The sequence below is a fragment of the Cladophialophora immunda genome, assembly GCF_000835495.1.
Source record: "Cladophialophora immunda strain CBS 83496 unplaced genomic scaffold supercont1.1, whole genome shotgun sequence".
Taxonomy (NCBI): domain Eukaryota; kingdom Fungi; phylum Ascomycota; class Eurotiomycetes; order Chaetothyriales; family Herpotrichiellaceae; genus Cladophialophora; species Cladophialophora immunda.
The window spans coordinates 3,653,468-3,672,958 of record NW_015622541.1 but is presented as its reverse complement, the minus strand read 5'-3'; the positions used below and the strand labels follow the sequence as shown (position 1 = coordinate 3,672,958).

Here is a 19,491-nt window from a genome sequence, read left to right as displayed (position 1 = left end):
GGCGGAGATAGGCTCGGACTTTGGATATGTCAAAAGATGCCGACCATAATCATCATCAGCTTATATCTTAGAGTTACTACCACCGCAGTGGCGATCAGGCTCGTAACAGCCCTCCGGAGTCAGGATTCCATATCTATCAATACTGAGGACTTGGCACATTTCCCAAACGGGCCAACAATGTGGTCGTTGTGTGGCTCCACATTCTGGCGCCCAGCCCCCCCACAACTCCACCCTTTCAACAAATCCGCACCAAAATGAATTCCATCCCCCCGGCACCGACGACCTATAGCTTGTTCCGCCACAAAGCAAAGCCGGTGCCGGCATCTGTTACTCGCGACCCCATGCCGGCTCACTTCGAATTTGTGCCTTTAGACGGCGGCGAGGGAAAGCCTCAAGACATAAGAAGGGACCGAATTCGACGTCATTGCATGCGCGGAAAGAACAAGAGGGACGATTCTCGTCGGACGCAGCGCCAGATTCGACGGTCAGCGAGGAACAGGCGTAACTCACAGGGAGACACTCCTCTTGCTGCTGTGCCATTCGACGCCGCTGTCTCATTACAGTCGTTTTCTCAAACTGAGAAACCGCGCAAGCAGGCATGTTTAGAGAGTCAGAACGCCTGGGCGAGCTCACCGGGTCCTATTGCGCCACGGACGACATCTCATTCCCCCTCTGGGTTGACGCTTCGATATTGTTCTTATGGGGCCATGCGTGACTGTACGTTATTCTCCGGCACTCTGTCTCGCTTAGGAACATCATCTAACTGGTGCCACAAGGGTCCAGGTTCTTGTCACTGAAGGATATCATATACCCCGTCGAACCCTGCATAGCCTTTGAGCAAGAAGACGTTGGAGGGATGATGTGGCTGACTGTCGACGAATCTTTCCTTTGTAGCGTTCAGTTTTCGATATTCGCCATGGAGGACTTTCTGCACCGTCGGACACCCGTGCCCGATACGTGGTCATACCTTCAGCGAGCCATCACGCTGCTCAACGAAAGACTGAGCTTGGGAGTTGTCTCCTTGCAAAGATCCACTGTCTACAATGTCGCACTACTGGCACTTACCGCTAGCCTTTTCGACGACCACGATGCCACAAAGGCGCACCTGTTTGGCCTGCGTAAGATGGTGCAGCTTCTTGGCGGCATACACTACCTTCATGACAATCCAATACTGGATTATAAGCTCAGTCGGTCGGTATAGCTTACCCTTTTTGCTATGCTTCTTAAGCCACTAATCAGTTGTCGTTTCTAGTCTTGAACTCCATCTCTACTTAAACACGGGATACCTCTTGCCGTCTGACGGGGAAGTTTCTTGGACCCCGATGTTTCCATCGCTACAAGCCGATAGTGAAGTCGCCAGCGAAATGCAATTGTTCCAGGGTCTCTGCGAACCGAAGCTAGCGGTCATATTTCATGACCTTCAGTTTTTCACAAACATGATCAATGAGCATTTGGTGCAGGGCAGGCAAATGGGAGTTGCAACCTTCCAGAGCCAAATCGACTGCATTCAGATGCGACTACTTCAGCATCAACTAATGAATTGCGACAATTTGGGCGAAAGCCTTCGACTGGGGATGCTTGCCTTTATTGTTGTTACCTTCGGATTGCCAAGCAGCAACATACAGCACGGATACCTCGGTCATAGACTCTACCAATCGCTACTCAAGATCGACTTCGCATCATCAAAGCTTCCAAAAATCTTGTTTTGGGTGCTCATTTTGGGTTGCATGATAGGGCTGAACATAGACGAGCCCCCGCTCCTAACGTACCAAACACAACTTGTCGGGCATAATGTATCCTGGGACGACGCTCGCCGAAGCTTGCAAAGCGTAATGTGGATTGATCGAATTCACAATGACCGTGGACGAAAGACTTTCACTAGGCTGAACTCGAAATATCAGATTCCGGCCGGCTGTGTGGCTTGAGCTGGCCTTGTCCATTGGGGTTATGAGTCCCCTCGCCGGGGTATAACGATCTGACAAGTAACAAACAGCCTAACCCGGCGTCAATGGAGTGATGCGTACGTACGACTACGACCAGCTTAATGAAGGGAGCCGCCTTGAGCAGTCCTTGGTTCAAATGTTACTAATGGCATAACAGATGATAGATTATCATTAGAATTTGGTCTGGACAAGGATCTACCCGGAGACACACAACAGTTTGCCGGTCTAGCTGATGGACGGCGACGGCTCTGTTCCTTGTGTGTTCGCGGACCTAGACAACCTTGCCGAATGTGCCTTGCCCGAGAGGGGGGGGGGGGATATTCGGTCTAAGCGTCCCCCTTTGCCATGATTGACACTCATACAATATGCCGTGAGGCGGAGAATTAGGCCGTGGCTGCATGTTTGCACAGTACGCCAGCGGCCCCTCATGCTGTACCGACGGCCGTATAAAGTCGATCTCAAGATCGTACCCAGGATAGTAATCTCGACGAGTGGAATGTCCAGCATGAGGGTACTTATCTTCCAAAGCCATGCTGATCTCAACCGTGCGAACGATCTGGCCATTCTGCACCGACTTTTTGACAATGTGTTCTTCGCTTTCGTTGCTCTGGCCTGCGCCTCCATTCTGCGCGCTCGGATTCTCGAATGACGTTAGTGAAAGACCCGGGCAATGTACAGCGGTTCAAGACATGCGAAGCTCACAATCAGGAAACGACAGTGTAGTGGCCGTCGTCATCATCGACCTTGACATTTTTGTGGTGGTGCATTAGCATCAATCCGCGAAGCAAAGAAATGATGCGGCCTGAAAAGAAAAACGTAGTAGATTCACCCCTCGATGATCTCTCCGCCTGAGGGGTGCCGGTGTTTCCTCATACTGGCTATTGGATGGTAGTGAGCTTGGTGCCGTAGTACGTAAGGAGGTAATGCGATCATCCGAGAGGGTAGAAACGATGAAGGTGGTCGGCTGCAGAGGCGTGTCCGTGTGTGACGCCGTATCCTGAATGTGATAGACTGCCTGGCCGTCTTATTGACAATTAAAGTGGATTGAGCATTCAAGTCCATTGCTAAGCCAGCTTTAAGACGGCATCATTCATCTTCGTGCCGTAACACCGTTAAGCACGCCAAGTTATCTCCGGCAGCCCACACCCAGTGCGTTATTCCTTGTCTAAATTTATCCTTCATTTAATGCAGAAAAGGCCAATCTTAACAGCACCAGGTGTGGAATTCCGACTTTGCTAAAGCTTAGCATTGACGGGGTGGCAGTTTTCCCACCAATCCAGCCGGCTGGACTCTCAGAGGGTGCGTGTCTAGGAGATGCCCTTGCCGAGGCCTTGTTTGTCCGAAATGTACTGGTGAATAACGCGCGTAATTTGGTATTGTACTCCGTAGATCGGAACGGATCTCGAGGGTGAAGAGGATTCGAGTCTGAGCGCCGTACTACGTACCCACAAAACGACCACATTGTTGGCCCGTTTAGGAAACGAGCTATATCCTCGGTAACATGCCTCTCCGCTGGTGAGTCCGCTTCAAGGTCGAGGAGCTACGCGACACCGGAAAAGGCCAAGCAGTCGAGCAGCCGCGAATCCGGTGAAATGTGCGGCTCTGGGCAGGCTCGATGCTCTAGGTCGAGAGCGCACTCGTCCGTAAAATGTATTCGCGGAAGCAGGCATATAAGAAGATGGAAGGAACAAACTCTCGGCTTACTCCTTATGATCACTGTCAATAAACAACACGTCAACGACAGCAAGCAGCGCAGCCTTCTTCCATAACGACAACGTCATGAGGACCCAGAGCGAATTCCCAAAGTTACCACTCGGCGACCGCCGAGCATCTTTCAAACTTTCGCAGATTCGTCTGATGCCGTCGTACCTCGTCTCAGACGCGCCCAGCCAGACTGAAAGCATAATGCCCTGCAAGCAGGTCTCCTCAACTCGACCTCCCATACTCGAATCTCGCCTTCACCTACCAGGGCAAGGCCATGATCAGGTTAGCGCCGGTCTATTTGTCAGTGTTCCTTCAAGAGGGAGAACACCACGCAATCGCTGGTACAATTGTCCTAAACTGAGGTCAGTAAGGAAACGGCATGTCACGAACATGGAAGGGGACCCCTTCACCTGCAGTGCCCCATCGCCGGCTGAATGAAGCCAACATCTCTTCCAGCATGTCCAACCGAAGACGGATATCAGCTGTATGCTTGTTACTACCACTCTGGGCCAAAAATCGATATTGGAGGACAGAAGCCTGATAGATGGCGTGCGGAGCAAAGGGCGAGAGGCTGTCGATGTCAACCGTGGCCAGCTCCGAGGTATACTTGGCTGCCCGCTCGATGACGAAATCACAGCAGAAACCTATGGCATCTTGAGATGAAGGGAAGTTGTGCCAGTCGTTTTGGAAGTTGTGTTGGTGGTTCACCTCATAAGTATGCAGGAGTAGTAGCGCACTGTAACACCCGTCAGATTGTCTGCCGTTCTCCTGCAAACGTCCGCCTTGATTCTCTCTGACCTGGTACATATTCCCATGGCGCCACAATAGGCAGAACAGGGCTTGAGCACATCCTCAGCGGGCAGGACGCTGAGAAAGGAAGTCAAGGTGCGGTCTAATTGGCGCGATTCTGCCACATTGAATTCAACATCGGGCGTCGGTTTTGTGATATGGGTGAGAGTGCGTCCAAGCAGAGTTGCTGCTTGGACTTCCCGTGCAAAAGGTCCCGCTGGAATGTCCGAGGAAGTTGTCATTGGGACGGAGGCACGAGATTGGCCGGACTCCGCAAATGGTCAGTAAAATGATCTATTGTCTCCAAACATTTCTGAGACAGGCGGGAAGGAAATTTACGCACCCCATCATCCCACTTATCATCATCATACGCGGGCAGGTAGCCGTTGGCCTCTGGATCCGACGTGAGTAAAGGTCGGTGGGGGAATGCCAAATTGATGTGTCTGCGTGTCCGCTGCCATAAGCAAAAGACCGAAGAATGCATAATATTCGCACCACACAGCATCAGGGTTATCGGAGGGGGCATTAATGTTGTCTGCGCACCTTTCCACGATAACAATTCCCCACCAGGTACGGGATTTCTCCTCCATCAATGTCGAATTAGCGCCACCGTCGAATTTACGTTCGAGTCCTAACAAGATGGCCAGCCGTGCACATGACCCAATGGACAGGTATGCGGCCGACTCTAGCCCATGGCCTATTTCGTAACTTGCCATCAACAGCCAAGCCTGGACTAGGTCCAAGGATGGTTTGCACTCCAGCTCGGTTAGAAGGAGCATTCGTTTGACTTGTCTGTACAGTGACTCGTTCATGTTTCCAGTGCCCGTAGCTGTACCATCGTGTGGGACGTAAGCAATCATACGCATGGTACAGCCTAGTAGAATCCATGCCGTACGAGAGGATAAGTCGCCCGGAAGTCTTCTGACGGCGTCATAGAACCGCACGCGCGAAACGACTGGTAGCCAGATATGGATGGACGCAAAGTACTTGGACGTCTGATGTTTAATGTCCCCAAGCGGGCCAGCCAGCTTGATGGCCTCAGCAAAGAGGCTATCACTCTGACAAATCCCCGTACAATCGTACGAGGAGACACCTAGGCTGGCAGGTAAATGGTAAGATCCGGTCCGGCACGTGGCGTTGTTGCTTGGTGATGTGGAATGCTGAAGGACCAGGGTCGACTGCCCGAGCGTTGAGGGCTTCTCGGTAGCGACGAATGGAAGCCGTGGGGTTTGATCATAGAAACATCGACAGCCCAGTCTACAATACCTCTGTATCGTCAGCATTCCGATGCCCTGTCAATCATGACTAACGGGGCTTGAATTGAAGGTGATGTCTTAGCTCACCTGATACAAGTCGAGCATCCGCGCAGATCCTTGGTGCATTTTCGCTTCCGCCTTCGACAAGGCACGCATGCCGCTCGTGCAGCAGTGATGTCGAGTTCTACGAATTGAGCCATGAATGCAGCTTGCTTACTAGTGGTGACGAAAAATGAGTACGCCACAGTCGTTTTCGACTTCAAAGAGACAGACTTACCCGAAGAGAGAAAACCGGCCCCCTCGTCCACCCCTGTGTTTCCGCAGATAATCCACTCGTGCAGCTGGCCGTGGGACCAACTCATTTATAAAGAAGCAAGAGATTCGAAATAATACACTTTAGGTCACCGCTCCACAGTTTGGGGGGTTGGGGGAAGGGGGCCTCGTGACAAACTCGAAGCGGGAGCATTATCTCCGACAAGATTAGAAGCACTAGTCCATTCTCGTCCGAATTGCGCTTTTGCATCCGCCCCTGCATGAACTTCTTTATTAAAATAATGGATTTAACCTTACGTCGTCACCTTGCCACCTTCGCCATATGAGACAATACACGAGCAAAGAGTCCCCATGAGAAGTGCCTAAGCCCGAAGGGGACTTTGAGAACCCATCGCACAAGATCTAGGCTCAGCGAGAATTGGACTCCATCATCGTTCAGATAATGGCGAACCTAGCAAGCAAAAGGTGATCTCCGAGATGGGGACCGTGAGAAATGCCGTTCACAGTCTTTGGGAACCCGCAGTGTCAATATAAGAAACAACAGCATCCGAACGTTGATTTTCCGCAGCTGCAAGACACGGTCGTCGACTCTGCAACCATAACTACCCCAGCATCTGAATCCACCAGTGCCGCCTTCAGACAAACAACATGTCATGGTCAAGGCGCAGACTCACAAGAGGCGAGCTTGTGCTTGTCACAGGCGCCAACGGATACATTGCGTCGCATGTAGTAGATGTCCTTCTAGAAGAGGGGTACAATGTTCGTGGCACCGTTCGCGCTGAGAAACCTTGGTTGAACGAGTACTTCGACGACAAATACGGCCAAGGCAGGTTTGAGACTGTCATCGTACAAAGGATGGAGGACGAATCTTCCTTTGACGCGGCTGTCAAGGGAGTCTCAGGCGTCGTGCATATCGTGAGTTGGCTTCTATCTTATACAATCTCTTCAAGCCTTTCATTAATCCGCATCTTGAGTTTCTTAGGCTTCCGATCTCTCTGTCAGCCCCGACCCAAACCTCGTGATCCCAAAAGTGGTGGCGGGATCCCTCAATCTGATGGAAGCTGCCGCTACTCAGCCATTGATCAAAAGTGTCGTCCTTACATCTTCCTGCGCGGCCTCCTATGTCATTGGATCAAGCAGCAAGACCGTCATTGACCGAGGTTTGTTAGATTTCTCTTGACAAATATATCGGGAAACCGACTAATATGTACTGTTAAAGACACCTGGAATGACGCGGCAGTCAATGCTGCTTGGAGCGATGATACACCACAAGAGGCTAGAGGGTTTCAGGTCTATGCTGCCTCCAAGGTAGAAGGAGAGCGACAGGCATGGAAATGGGTCGAGAAGAATAAGCCGAGATTTGCGTTTAACACCGTTCTTCCTCCATTCAACGTAATGTTACCGGCACACACACAGTATTCTCAGATTCTGATATTTGACACTAACTCCAGGTTGGACCGATCCTCTCCCCCGAGATTGGCGGAAGCACAATGGGGTTCATTCGACAACTCCTCAAGGGAGACGACTTCGTAACCAAACTACTGCCTCCTCGTATATTCCCCTCCGCCCTTTTTCCCATCGATGGATTTCTATCTATTCTTTCAATATGTTCCGATGTCAGTACTGACCGTACTCATTTTTTTTCCAGAATGGTACATCAACGTTCGAGACGACGCGCGAGTCCACGTCGCGGCTCTCCTGGACCCAACCGTCCAATCTCAGCGGCTGTTCCCGTTTGCAGCGCCCTTCAACTGGACCGACATGATTGATCTTCTTCGAAGGCTGCGCCCAGACAACGACAATACTCCTGCTCCTCCACCAAATGAAGGACAAGACACTATGGAGATCAAGCCGCGTGATCAGGCCGAAGACCTGATCAAGTCATTCTTTGGGGTGCCTGGCTACACAGGCCTCGAGGAAAGCGTTATGGCTGGTCTTGAAGGCTTGGCGTGATTATGTCTGGACACGTGAGCTTCGGTAGAAGTCTTTAGACCTAAGCAATAGAGGAGAGTATATACTGGTTTCGACTTGGCACGTTCCTTTCTTCTCACGTCTGTTGTCTCTACATTTCCTGCAGCCTACAGACTTCGCGTACCTCAAACCCAACTTATGAACATCACTCAACGTGCTTTATAAGAGAGCCTGCCAATATAAGCGAACCCCCCACTGCCTACCACTTTGCCACAGTCATCCTAAATTATAACACCGCAACGCTATGAATTATTTTGGCTATGCCTACTTCATTAGTTATCCAGTTACCCCTTTTGGCAGGGATAGAGCGCACCAAAAGTTCATTTCCAGAATTAAACCCCGCTGTGTAATTGTCGAGCCTGGTAGCCTAGGCCAATTGATGCTCATACCAGGATCTCACCGAAGAATCTAGTTGCTAAATTCGCATCATACTGGGCCTAATATTGGGGTCTGGTCATTCCAATCTCATGAGTACCCTAGCGCTATCAGTGTCGTTGACTTAGAGTGCAGCTACATGAGAGTTATTAAATCAATCACGGTGTTTCAAATGTTAATCCCTGGTACGACTAGTAGTTTATTGAAAGAAGATCTCTAGGGAAACTACGTAGTCTCACCTTGTGCCAGTGGCTCGACGGTATAGTGATAGCACACTCCAGAACATTGACTGATCTGACGATCACCTTGCCACGATGCTCGATGATTGAGGAATTCTGTTGGGAAATCTTTGCTCTCCATTCCAGAATCCCGTGACAGGAAATCAGGCTTTGTTCTCAACGACTATCGAAATCTGCCAAGTGACTCGCTGGGTCTTTTCCGAAAAGCATGTCAACTTCCTGGTAATAATGGTACATCAATACCACCCCGGTGCATGACCAGTGGAGCTGTCGACAGAATGCTTCAGATGGGCCACCGTAAGCTCGGTGAGAGTTTCCGGCGCCCGAGCGGATGCAAGAACGGAAGCCCCCAAAACGCTAAGACTGCGATGATGATTGGTTCAATCGAGTGCAGCGGTTCAAAATGCGAGGAAGCTTCTCTTGGCATGCTTTCCAAATTCGTACTTAGATTCATGTCTATACGCCTTTGGCACTGCATCGGTGCTAGCAATTCATGTCACGTCGCACCTGCACACGGCTCCCACCTCTGCTGCTGCGGCTCCGTCTTCGTACGCCACACAATTATTATACAGGGAAAGCAATTTAATTCCCCACAACCTCTTCTATCGGTCAGAACACCGGCCGTCGAGTCTTCGCTCTTCTGCCTTGGGAGGTCTCACGCATTTGTGACAAGCCGAAGTTTGTGTCCTTGAGAGTCCAACGGCTTGGTGAAACACTATAAGATAGCTCCCGCTCGTCTTCAGCAGCATTCGGGTTAATTTTCCTGAGTATTACTCGCAACAACTCTCCCTTTGTTCAGAACCAGCCAACTTTTCGTTCAGCAACGACATCTTAGAGAAGATGAAGATCGACAGCGTGTACTTGTCGACGGGGAAATCCCACGATAAACCAATCTTCTGGAGTGCTCCGTCCTCAGCCTTCTCCGGTAAACTGCGCGGATTTATAGCCAAGTCCGGCCTGCAAGTTGAAGAGCGCTTCGCCAACGAACCCCGTTTTCACGAAGAAATAGTCCCGTTGATCGGCTACTTCGTGATTCCTGTCATCGAACTTGAAGACGGACTCATCTTGCAAGACACGACTGAAGCAATCCTATACTTTGAGCATCAAGCAGCAACCAAGCTTAAGCGCAGCCTCATCCCGACCACTCCGCTCCTCAAAGCCGTAGCACATCTCATTAATCTCCTGGGCTCCGACGGCTTTCACAAGCCTGGCATGCACTATCGTTGGAGCTATGAAGATCGGCAAGAGGGCTTCCTTGACAGTGCTTTCGCGGATTGGGTCGCCCCACGTTCTCACGTTACACGGAAGGAGCAGACTGCCAGCTTCACATCCGACTATCTACCTGGGCTGGGAATCCGAAAGGAAACGATCAGTGTGATCGAGAAGGCCTGGGAAGAATGTCTCGACATTCTGAACAACCATTTCAAAGCCTATCCTTACTTTCTAGGTGCGGCTCCCACTATTGCTGATTGCGGGTTCATGACCATGGTGTGGGCGCATTTGGCACGCGACCCAGTCCCCGCGTACCTCATGCGGACTAGAGCTCCTTCGGTCGCTCGCTGGGCTGAGCGAATGGTTCAATTGGAGTGGTTTGATGGTGGCTACCCAACAGTTGACCCATCGCTGGCTCATGACACCATCCCGGAGACTTTGATACCGTTTCTCAAATACTTGTTTGTACGAATCGTCCCAGAACACGCAGCAAGTGTTGTGGCATTCAACAAAATGATGAATCAAAAGCCACAGCTTAGAAGCGGGGACTACCTGGATGATCCGAGTCGGCTCGGCGCTCATCCAACCTGTGGCAAGATCGAATTCGAGCTGCTTGGAACAGTCGTGGAGCGTATGGCCTTTGTAGACTCAGCTTTCCAATTTCAAACCTTCTCTCAAGCTCTTCAGGACCTATCCGCTGAGGACAGAAAGCGCTTCATTACTACCATGTCTATGTATGGGGGTAGGGAACTATTCTCCTTGAGCTTGGAGCGGCCTATACAATATCACAGCTACCGTTACAGATTGGCATGAGAGTTCACTTGGACGGTGGAGAGTTGGGACTGATGTTCCAACATTCACTGTAGATCCAGTTTAGAGAACACGGAGTTTTCTTTCCTTGTATCGGACAGATTCCCCTGTATGTTCATTACATCAACCCTTGTCCCATGCAAGAGGCCTAGGCTACCATGTGATGTATTGATAGAGGAGTCCTTCGGCAAAACGAAGCTTCTGTTGCTGGACTTCCAGCATATTGATTATCAAGCAATCTAAACTCGACCTGTCGAATCGCACCCTTCAATAGAGGATCCACCACCATGTCCGCTCACGTCCGTTCCAGATGCGCTCTGATCCGCCGCCCTTCATGTTCGGTCGCCTCACGGACGAACTCTTCGACCACGGGTCGCGTTTTGGCCTTTGGTGACCAGTGGACGAACATAAAAAAATACCAATTCAAAACCTCTGAGGTGAAATGGTACAAACGGGTTCTCATTTTCAATTTTCTTCCCATTCTTCGACTGGCATCGGGTCTTATCGCAGCTATATACCAAGTTCCAAGTCGTGGAGCTGAACATCAAGGATGGCGAGTACCACGGTTCTTGTGACGGGCGTCTCAGGTTACATGTATGTTCGGATTGTGCAATTTGATATTGCGACTTTCTGACGGATGATTCCTCAGTGGTGGATCGATTCTGGCTTCCCTTCTCAGATCCAAAGATATCGTGTTTAGTTCGGTGAGGCTATCGGCACTCGTTCGCAGCGAGCAGCACGCAAAAGTGCTCTCTGAGGAGGGCATTGACGTGGTACACTTTGATGATACCAACGCTATCAACCAGTTCCAGAAGATCGGGGCCGGTTTCGATATTATCATCGATCCGGCCTTCACCTTCCAACCATCATATTGTGAGGCGCTGATAGCAGGACAAGGCCAAAGAAAAGTGAGGACTGCGCAAGAGGTCTACTACATTCACCAATCTGGAACCTCCAACATTGCGAATCAACCTATCACCAAGGGCTTCACCGAGACCCGAACATACTCGGATAAAGAAAACATCTTTGCTTACCAGCGATTCCGGGAGTCGGTCGATACCTTCGGCCAGCGTACGTCGGATCTCGCCGTACTAGACGCTGGGTTAAGGGAGGGCGTTAAGACCACTAGTGTTATGTCGCCCTTGATCTTCGGTAAAGGAACAGGTTATTTTAACCGTACCACGATCCAAGTTCCTTTGCTTGTGGGCGCCGCGATCAAATCGAAGCAGGCGGTCGTCGTTGGAGATGGATTAGGAAGCTGGAATTTGGTTTCCATCGACGACCTATGCTCGCTTTATGCCATCCTACTGTCGAGAATCGTTTCTGGGCAAGGGGTCGTAAGCGGAGAGCAAGACCTTCTGTTTTCCGAGAATGGTACTTTCACCTGGCTCGAGCTCTCTCAGACCATTGCCGACGTGGGCGTGCAGCTGGGAGTATTGAAGACCAAAGAAATCAGCCATCTTTCCCCAGAACAGGCCGCCGAAGTATTGTTTCCGTTTCCGTCGGTGTGCGAAGTGGGTCTTGGATCTACGTAAGGCGCTTTTACAATTTTGTCTTGAAACCAATTGCTGACACGCCGTATCAGGTCATTGACCAAAGCGGACCTCGCCCGGGAATACGGATGGCAGCCAGTACACACGAAGAAGGATCTGCTGGAAGGCGTGAGGTCGGTATTCGAGTCCGCCATTGCGGCGAGCAAGTAACCGGTTAGGGCTTTGTGAAGCAACCACAGGATTTTCGTGGAAGTCGTAGTATACCCCCTATCCTTTGGTTCGTAGAGATCTGGAACACATTCCAGGAGAAAGTCCAAGACGAAGAGCACGAGCAGAAACTGCACCAGACCTTCATTGACGCCGCTGGCAAGATTCATTGCTCCACACTTTCCATTGTGTCAAATAGTAGGGCCTGGTCAATGTTTGTTTTCCTGCACATTGAAATGTTTCCATTCGTCGTCCTTTGTGAACAAGTTTCCTCCAAAGCTAGTTGATCATGCAACTGCTTCTCGGCGAACTGAAGAGGAATCGAATGTAACGCCATGTGCTAGGGTTCCAATGCCCGATGGATCGAGTGTGTGAAATGATTCCCTCAGGTGCAAACAAAGTGGCCGACCTGGAGTGCTAGGTGAAGAAGAGGTAGGTTGGAGGGATTTCCGCCTGTGGCAGGCGTCTCAAGAAGGTTGGGATGGGAAAATCGATAGGTCGAGTCTAGGCATTTTTCTCTTGGGTTCAACAGCTAGCGATCTGTAGTAGGGAAGAACAGACCTAGGGCAAGGGAGGGATTGAATAGGGGCGTGTTGTAGGCTGACTCGAAAGCGAGAAACCAAGACCAAGACGGGACGATTTCAGTCTGTCACGTGCTGATTCTGTGCCACGCGGTGGTGGCTAATGTTGTGCTTGTCCTTTACGCACCATCGTATGTGAGGCCCAAAGGGGAACCCTGAGCCTGAACTGGGCGCCTACGAATAGGCAATGGCATTAGGCAGCGCCCCCTGTGGCTCGCGCAGTGCTCGGGCTTGCCTCCCCGGTGCTCGGGCGCACTTCCCCGTACTCTGCCGTGGCTCCCACGACGCTCTCCCGGGCTCCGCCGGGCATCCTCGATGCTCCGTCACGTGCCCGATTAAAGCGGCCGCGCTCCCTTTCCTGAACGAAAATGGTGCGAACATACACGTTGTTAACTTCTCGCCCCTATCATGTTTACCCTCTTGTTCTGAGGGAGATCTTTCAATTGAATTTTACAAGCGCAAAGGAAAGCAATCAAGTAGCAGCACTAGAAGATTTAGCTTGGCTTAAGATTTTGGAACATACCCCTTACGGCGCAAATAATAAAAGAGAGGCCAAGCCAGCCTCTGGATAGACCAAGCGCATATGCGAGGGAGATACTGCAGTGACGTCTCCCCAAGGAGCATGCCGGCCTGCTCTATAAGGAGAATGCAGCTGTACATTCTACCTCTAGTTTCTGCTGGGAACATTGCTGTTATCAGTGACAGTAGTGTCGCTCTTGCTCCAAAGCCTAGAGCATAAACCAGCGTTGCTGAGCTGTATCAGTATGGCATGTGTGATCGACCACCGTCCCCAAACGTACCATCAAGTAGGCTCGTGGAGGTGGAGGTAAGACCAATAAGGACTGATCCAAGCACTAACAACAATAAACTTAGCTGGAGAACAATCAAGTCCAGGCTTAGGACGTGGATCTTGAATTGGCATCTGATAATTCCAAGACCAAAAGGGAGGCCGACCAGAAAGAGGACAAGATTGACAAGGGCGACTTCGCTGACAAGCGCATTGGTCCAAATTACGGAGAATAAGCAAGGGTCATGAGTATGCCAGGTCACCAACCTGAGATAGCTTCCACCCAAATCTAACGGAGGCATATTGTAAAAGCATGTGAACGGATATGCCCCGGAAAGTCGTGATAAAGAAAATTGGGGCGGCGAGCAGCATATTACACTGTTGGAAGAGAGTAAGCCTGATGTAAACCTCCTCGTGAAACCGACACCAATTTCTTTGCTGGGCGTCACGTTGACTGTTCATTGGCCATATCGTATCCGCTGTCGCCTTGACATCGGGGCTCTGTGCCTCGACGGACATTTCGTGGATTTCCGGAATGATAGCAGTGACTGCGAAGCATAATAACAAAGAGAATAATCCAAGATATATCGGTAATTGTCGAGATATACCGACACTCCAGGCAGAGATCCCCGAACCAATGAGCTCGGCAAATATGAACAAGCATAGTCGTAGTAGAATATCCTTGTTCTGATCCCGTCAAGACACTATGCCGTCTTCAAGCTCGAGCGGAGAACCTACCGATCATGCACTCTGCACGTACTCGAGAGCATAACGCTCAGCATCATTTCGGCAGCGTAACTGCCACCTCCTACCAGTGTAAATATAGAAGACGCCCAAATCCACTGAACAGGCAAGTGTTGTTGTGATGCTTTCAATTTTAGCTCGATCCAGATTGACTTACGTGCTGACTTACCAAATGCGATTGTCCATGCATGATTCGCCAAAAACCCAGTCAAGATCAATGCGAACAGCTGGGAGTGACTCATTTTATCTGCCAGTCGGCCCATTGGAAGAGCTGCAAGCAGTGCTAGACTTGATGAGCTTTCGAAAGTGGCCTATAAAATGAGTATCAACATACCAGCTAGAGTGTCAAAGAAGGACTTCCAGCCTCGAAATCGCGCCAATTGTTTCTGCACAGACAGCACAGAGTCTTTCTTGATAGTCGGAAACCTGATTGAATGAGGGAGGATCGAGAGAAAGGTATTGCTTCATCGGTATTCCTTGCCGCTGATGGTCTTCGAGGCAAGAGCAGCGAATGCTCGTCTGGGGACACGAATTTTTCAGCGTCATCCGTTCCATTGCGGACAGAAGATACAGTGGATGGGTCGGGATTCATTTGTGCCTGCGATGAATCTTGCGGGAAGAGTTGCAGCTGGCCAGGTTCCAGGGTTGGGAAATGCTCCAAAATCATCGGATTTCGAGCAAACACTGTATAATAAAGATTGCACTTTGATGGCAATGCCACACTCGCAAGTTATCACGCCAAGTAGATGGGAAATTGCATGTGTGCGGGGCAACGTGTTAAGCTGGATGCATTTAAGCACTGCGAGGTCAGATCGAGGCTTCTCGTGCCCCAGGACTTCTCTCTAGACTTTGCAATAATGGCTTTTACCCATGATGCAAATTGGGGACAGACGATGTAATAGTATGTGGTCAAATACCTACGTTTTTCATCTCTGATTGTTTTGCCTTCATCTGCTTATCTGTGAGCCAGGTTCCATGTCACACCGTAAAGCAGTAGCGTCAAATATTTGGAGCCGCGGCAGCTAAAGCACCCACTAGCCTGAACTCAATCTTGTCTAGGTCTCTTCAGAAAACTAACTCAAAACCATGGAGGGAGAGAAATTGTGGGTGCGTCGACAGCGTGATCAAGAAGATTCCTGACTCCTATTAGTGATGAAATCTACATTCAGCAATGGCAGCAGACTATGTCACGATGCCGAAAGAGTCTTGAGCGTTATGACCTCAAGCAGGTCGAAGAGATTGAGAGTCCGCAAACTGTGCGACAGAAGATCAGCGAGTTACGCAGTGGGTACTCCGACAATGCTGCCTCATCAGAACTTGCGATGCTGGTACCCAGTCTCGCACATCTGGAAAAGCTATCTTCAAGCTTTGTGACTATGTTGGAATCTCACATTTCTGTTTCGATCTTCTGGGGACTGTTGTGGCTGGATATTAGAGTCTGCTCCCCCATCCAGCTTCATTTTCTTTATGTTTAGACTAAAGTCGCTAACTTCCTACCAGCTGGCCTCTCAAACAGAAAACGCCCTATTCCGCGTGGCACGAATGCTAAAGGTGTTCGGCCACAAGGCTGAGCTGTTCAACGGGCACAGTAGCTCGGCCGACCTTCACCATAAGAAAGAGATTGCTACAGAAGTGCATATGGAATTACTCCTTTTCTTGAGCGAAGTCGTGAAGTTCTTCAGGGGTGGCACTTTCGGTAATGTCTTCTCTCGTGCCTGCGAACCATAAAGAAGACTTTGGCTAATCGTCCTTTAATTGAGACCATAACGATGACGAAGCTTGGCGGCCTTTGAACCAGCAATACAAAGTCACCATTCAAGCCATCGACGAAGCCTTCGGGCGGATTGAGCGCCTCTCAAAGCTTGCCAAATGTAATCATCAAGCCGAAGAGCTCGCCAAATTCCAGAGTTTGCTCTCAATCACACCCGAAACGTTCTCTGAAAACGTCAAGCTGCCTTGTATCGTCCTTCCTGCTGTCAGAAACACCCGCTTCTTCGATCGCGATGCCTATATGGCCAAGATCGATGAGATATTCCACGCGAAACTACTGGATGACACATCCGGTGATGTCCGGTCTGTGGCATTGTATGGCCTGGGAGGAGTAGGGAAGTCTTAAGTGGCACTCAAATATGCTCAGAAGAAGTCACAAGAATTGGATGCTATATTTTGGGTGCACAGCCAGACTTCCACTGCCATAGCGCAAAGCTTCAGCGAAATTGCCATCAGACTACAAATTCCTAACGCGAAGCCTCAACAGCATACAGAGAACCGTGTTCTCGTCCTCAGCTGGTTACAAAGAACAGGTAAGCTTCTCGAGTTAGCGGCGTCTGCTGTATCTGACACTGTCAGTCGCGAAGTGGCTAATTATCTTCGATAATGCCGAAGATGCTAACCTTTTACTGGAGTACTGGCCCATGGCTTCTCGTGGTTCCATAATTATCACCACCAGAAACCATGCCCTTGCTTTCGAGCCAGCCGAGGCCGGAATTGAAGTGGCTCACTTTGATCCCTCGGAGGGGTCTGGATTCCTGATTCATTTACTCTCAATGGACATCGCTAACGATCTCAACAACGCTGAGACACAGTCTGCCTTGGAACTGTCGGAAAGACTGAGTGGACACGCCCTGGCTATAAGTCAGATGGCCGGCCTCATACACAGACGAGCTTGGTCCATTGGCGATTTTATCCGGATGTACGACAAAAACATGCAGAAATTTCTCACATCGACAGGACGCGGTGCAGGACTGGATACTGTCTGGAAGCTCTCGTTCGAATCGCTCGACCGACCTGCTTTTAGTTTGCTTGGCATAATGTCATGGTTGATGCCTGATGAGATTCCATACGCATTGTTCGAAACTTCGAATCCGTCGAATCTCCCAGAATCACTTAGCTTTCTGTTGGACGAATTTGAGTAAGTTGCCAGTCCCTGTCTCGAATCCGGGCTGATTCCGTAGCTTCTCGGAAGTTGTCGAAACGCTACTGAACCTGTCTCTCATCAAGAAAGACCGAACAACCCGCAATTTTTCTTTGCATCGCCTGGTGCAGACTCAATTCAGGTATCACATGAGCGTGGCAGATCGTCAGGAATCCTTTGGGAATGCCGCCAAGCGACTCAATGCCGTATTTCCAGCGAAGCCGAGAGTGATAGGTCAGATGTACAATCTGTGGGAGAGATGTCAAAAGTACCTTCAACACGTCCTAAGCCTCGTCGAGCAGTACAAAAGAGAAAGCGTTGGCCAGCAGCCTCTCAAACCTACTCTGGATTTTATTCAATTGGCTACTCACTGTGCAAGGTAGATTGCAGTCTAAAAGCTGGTGCCAACTCAGCTAATGAAAGCCCAGGTATCTTCTCGAGATTGGATCATACGTGGAGCTGGCGAACATTGTCAACGTCGCCCGCGACAGCTACAACGCTTGGGACGATAGAGCTGAAAATCCGCTTATGCTTGCTCTTATCTTGGTGCCAACGAGTACTATGTGGCTACACAGAAGTGACCTTGAGCTTAGTGAGAACTTGCTCAAAGACGTGATAGGCTTGTATGAGACGTACGGGAGCTCTGATCCAATCAACTTCATTGGACCATATAACAACATGGGAAATGCCACGGCATCGACAAACAAGTACGATGAGGCCGTCGAATGGTATACAAAGAAACCTGGAGTCCTCCGAAAACTGGGCTATGCTCGCATTGTAAGTCCATCCTTCTAACTAGTAACACAGATTCCCAGAGATTGACCATTGACATCAGCACTCACTTCGCCATTGGTAACTTTTACTTTCGCAACGGCGAGTATTCCTCTGCAAAACAAAGCTTCGAGGAAGCAAGGGATGTGTGGACGCAACATGATCACGCACCAACTCATGTTTTCCATGGGGCATGTGTGTACAAAATCGGCTGCACCGCTCTGGACCTTGGCCAGAATGAAGAATCAATGTACGTGGTACTTAATGAAAAATAGACTGGTACCTAAATTCCTTACTGACCATGTCATGCAGCACCGCCTTGGAACATGCAGTCGTCATTTCAGGAGTACAGAAGCATCAGCTGACCAGCGAATATGCAAGGTCTGTGTTCAAGCTTTCAATGGCGTTGCGCACGAGACCTACTGCACAGCTCGAAGCAGATTCTTGGAAAAGCGAAGTAGAACGTCTCTACAGAGAGCTCCGCAAAGACACGCTGCCAGAGCAATTCCTGACAATGAAAAGGCTTTTGACGACCTTGTATGTATTCTGTGGCGATGAAGTCGGGCTGTTTCGGGCTGTTTCGAGGCAGGTGCATAGCTATGTTCCCAGCGTATTATACCAAGTTGTTTCGGAAAGGCAGCGACAATATTTTGAAAGCCAGAGCAGGATTTCCACCTGTCATGGCATACTGACCCAGTCGAAAGCAGAGATATGCAAGTGTATTTGCCAAGCTCAAGTAGACAAGCCTTCGGACCTAAATAGAGGCCACGTAATATTCAGGCATCAAAGTTCTTCAGAAGAATCGTCACTTCTCAGCAAGGAACGTTAGCAGGTGCGTAAATCGCTAGAGCAGATCAGGACTAGCAGTTTCAACGACGATACTACTTACGAAAGGCTCTTGTCGCTGAGAGGAGTGCTCACCATTTGTGCAAATGCTGCTTCAAGGTGGTGGAGCGAGTACGATATTCAGCTGGAGGAATGGACCGGTTATCCAACGCAGAGAAGTCTGCCAGATGTGGAAGATGTGACGGGAGGCACAATTCCGTGCCGCTGTCGCGTGCGTGCATGCACACCCTCTCTACAAATATGATGGTTCCCATAATCTGGTCACACGAGCGAAGATGGCGGCCCAATGGTGACCGATTGAAATTGAGCCTCATCGAGACTGGATTTGACTGATGACTCTGAGCTTTTACAATCACCAACAAGGAGGGAAAGATAGAAACTTGAGATGTACAATATCGTCGGAAAAGCTGAAGGAGAAACCATTCAACGAGTGGGTTTTGCTTCTGCAATGATCGCCTAGGCTTTGGAAACAGTCTGCTATTATGGAGCGTCATTGACTTCCATACAAGAAAACTACACCCATCATCCTCCCAGACTCCAAACTCTTCATCTGGTATGTGTTTCACAGATGATATT

The 19,491-nt window shown here is 49.9% G+C and overlaps 4 protein-coding genes across 4 annotated transcripts; 3 read left to right on the top strand and 1 right to left on the bottom strand.

Moving 5' to 3' along the window:
• Positions 1 to 254: 254 nt before the first annotated feature.
• Positions 255 to 1,925, top strand: PV07_01059 (uncharacterized protein; the record flags this gene model as incomplete). Its single annotated transcript, XM_016387557.1, has 3 exons — positions 255 to 717; positions 777 to 1,191; positions 1,253 to 1,925. The coding sequence occupies 3 exons, from the start codon at positions 255 to 257 to the stop codon at positions 1,923 to 1,925; spliced, it is 1,551 nt and encodes a 516-aa protein (XP_016254485.1).
• Positions 1,926 to 4,010: 2,085 nt separating this feature from the next.
• Positions 4,011 to 5,302, bottom strand: PV07_01058 (uncharacterized protein; the record flags this gene model as incomplete). The annotated part of the gene is made up of 4 exons (XM_016387556.1): positions 4,011 to 4,383; positions 4,446 to 4,705; positions 4,780 to 4,879; positions 4,980 to 5,302. The coding sequence occupies 4 exons, from the start codon at positions 5,300 to 5,302 to the stop codon at positions 4,011 to 4,013; spliced, it is 1,056 nt and encodes a 351-aa protein (XP_016254484.1).
• A 1,156-nt stretch (positions 5,303 to 6,458) lies between these two features.
• Positions 6,459 to 7,918, top strand: PV07_01057 (uncharacterized protein; the record flags this gene model as incomplete). Its single annotated transcript, XM_016387555.1, has 6 exons — positions 6,459 to 6,615; positions 6,666 to 6,880; positions 6,948 to 7,125; positions 7,185 to 7,357; positions 7,417 to 7,516; positions 7,614 to 7,918. The coding sequence occupies 6 exons, from the start codon at positions 6,459 to 6,461 to the stop codon at positions 7,916 to 7,918; spliced, it is 1,128 nt and encodes a 375-aa protein (XP_016254483.1).
• A 7,552-nt stretch (positions 7,919 to 15,470) lies between these two features.
• Positions 15,471 to 18,831, top strand: PV07_01056 (uncharacterized protein; the record flags this gene model as incomplete). The annotated part of the gene is made up of 11 exons (XM_016387554.1): positions 15,471 to 15,487; positions 15,535 to 15,820; positions 15,885 to 16,080; positions 16,145 to 16,485; positions 16,522 to 16,687; positions 16,734 to 17,295; positions 17,339 to 17,677; positions 17,727 to 18,075; positions 18,114 to 18,319; positions 18,382 to 18,606; positions 18,777 to 18,831. 11 exons carry the CDS (start codon positions 15,471 to 15,473, stop codon positions 18,829 to 18,831), a joined length of 2,742 nt encoding a protein of 913 aa, XP_016254482.1.
• Positions 18,832 to 19,491: the final 660 nt, after the last annotated feature.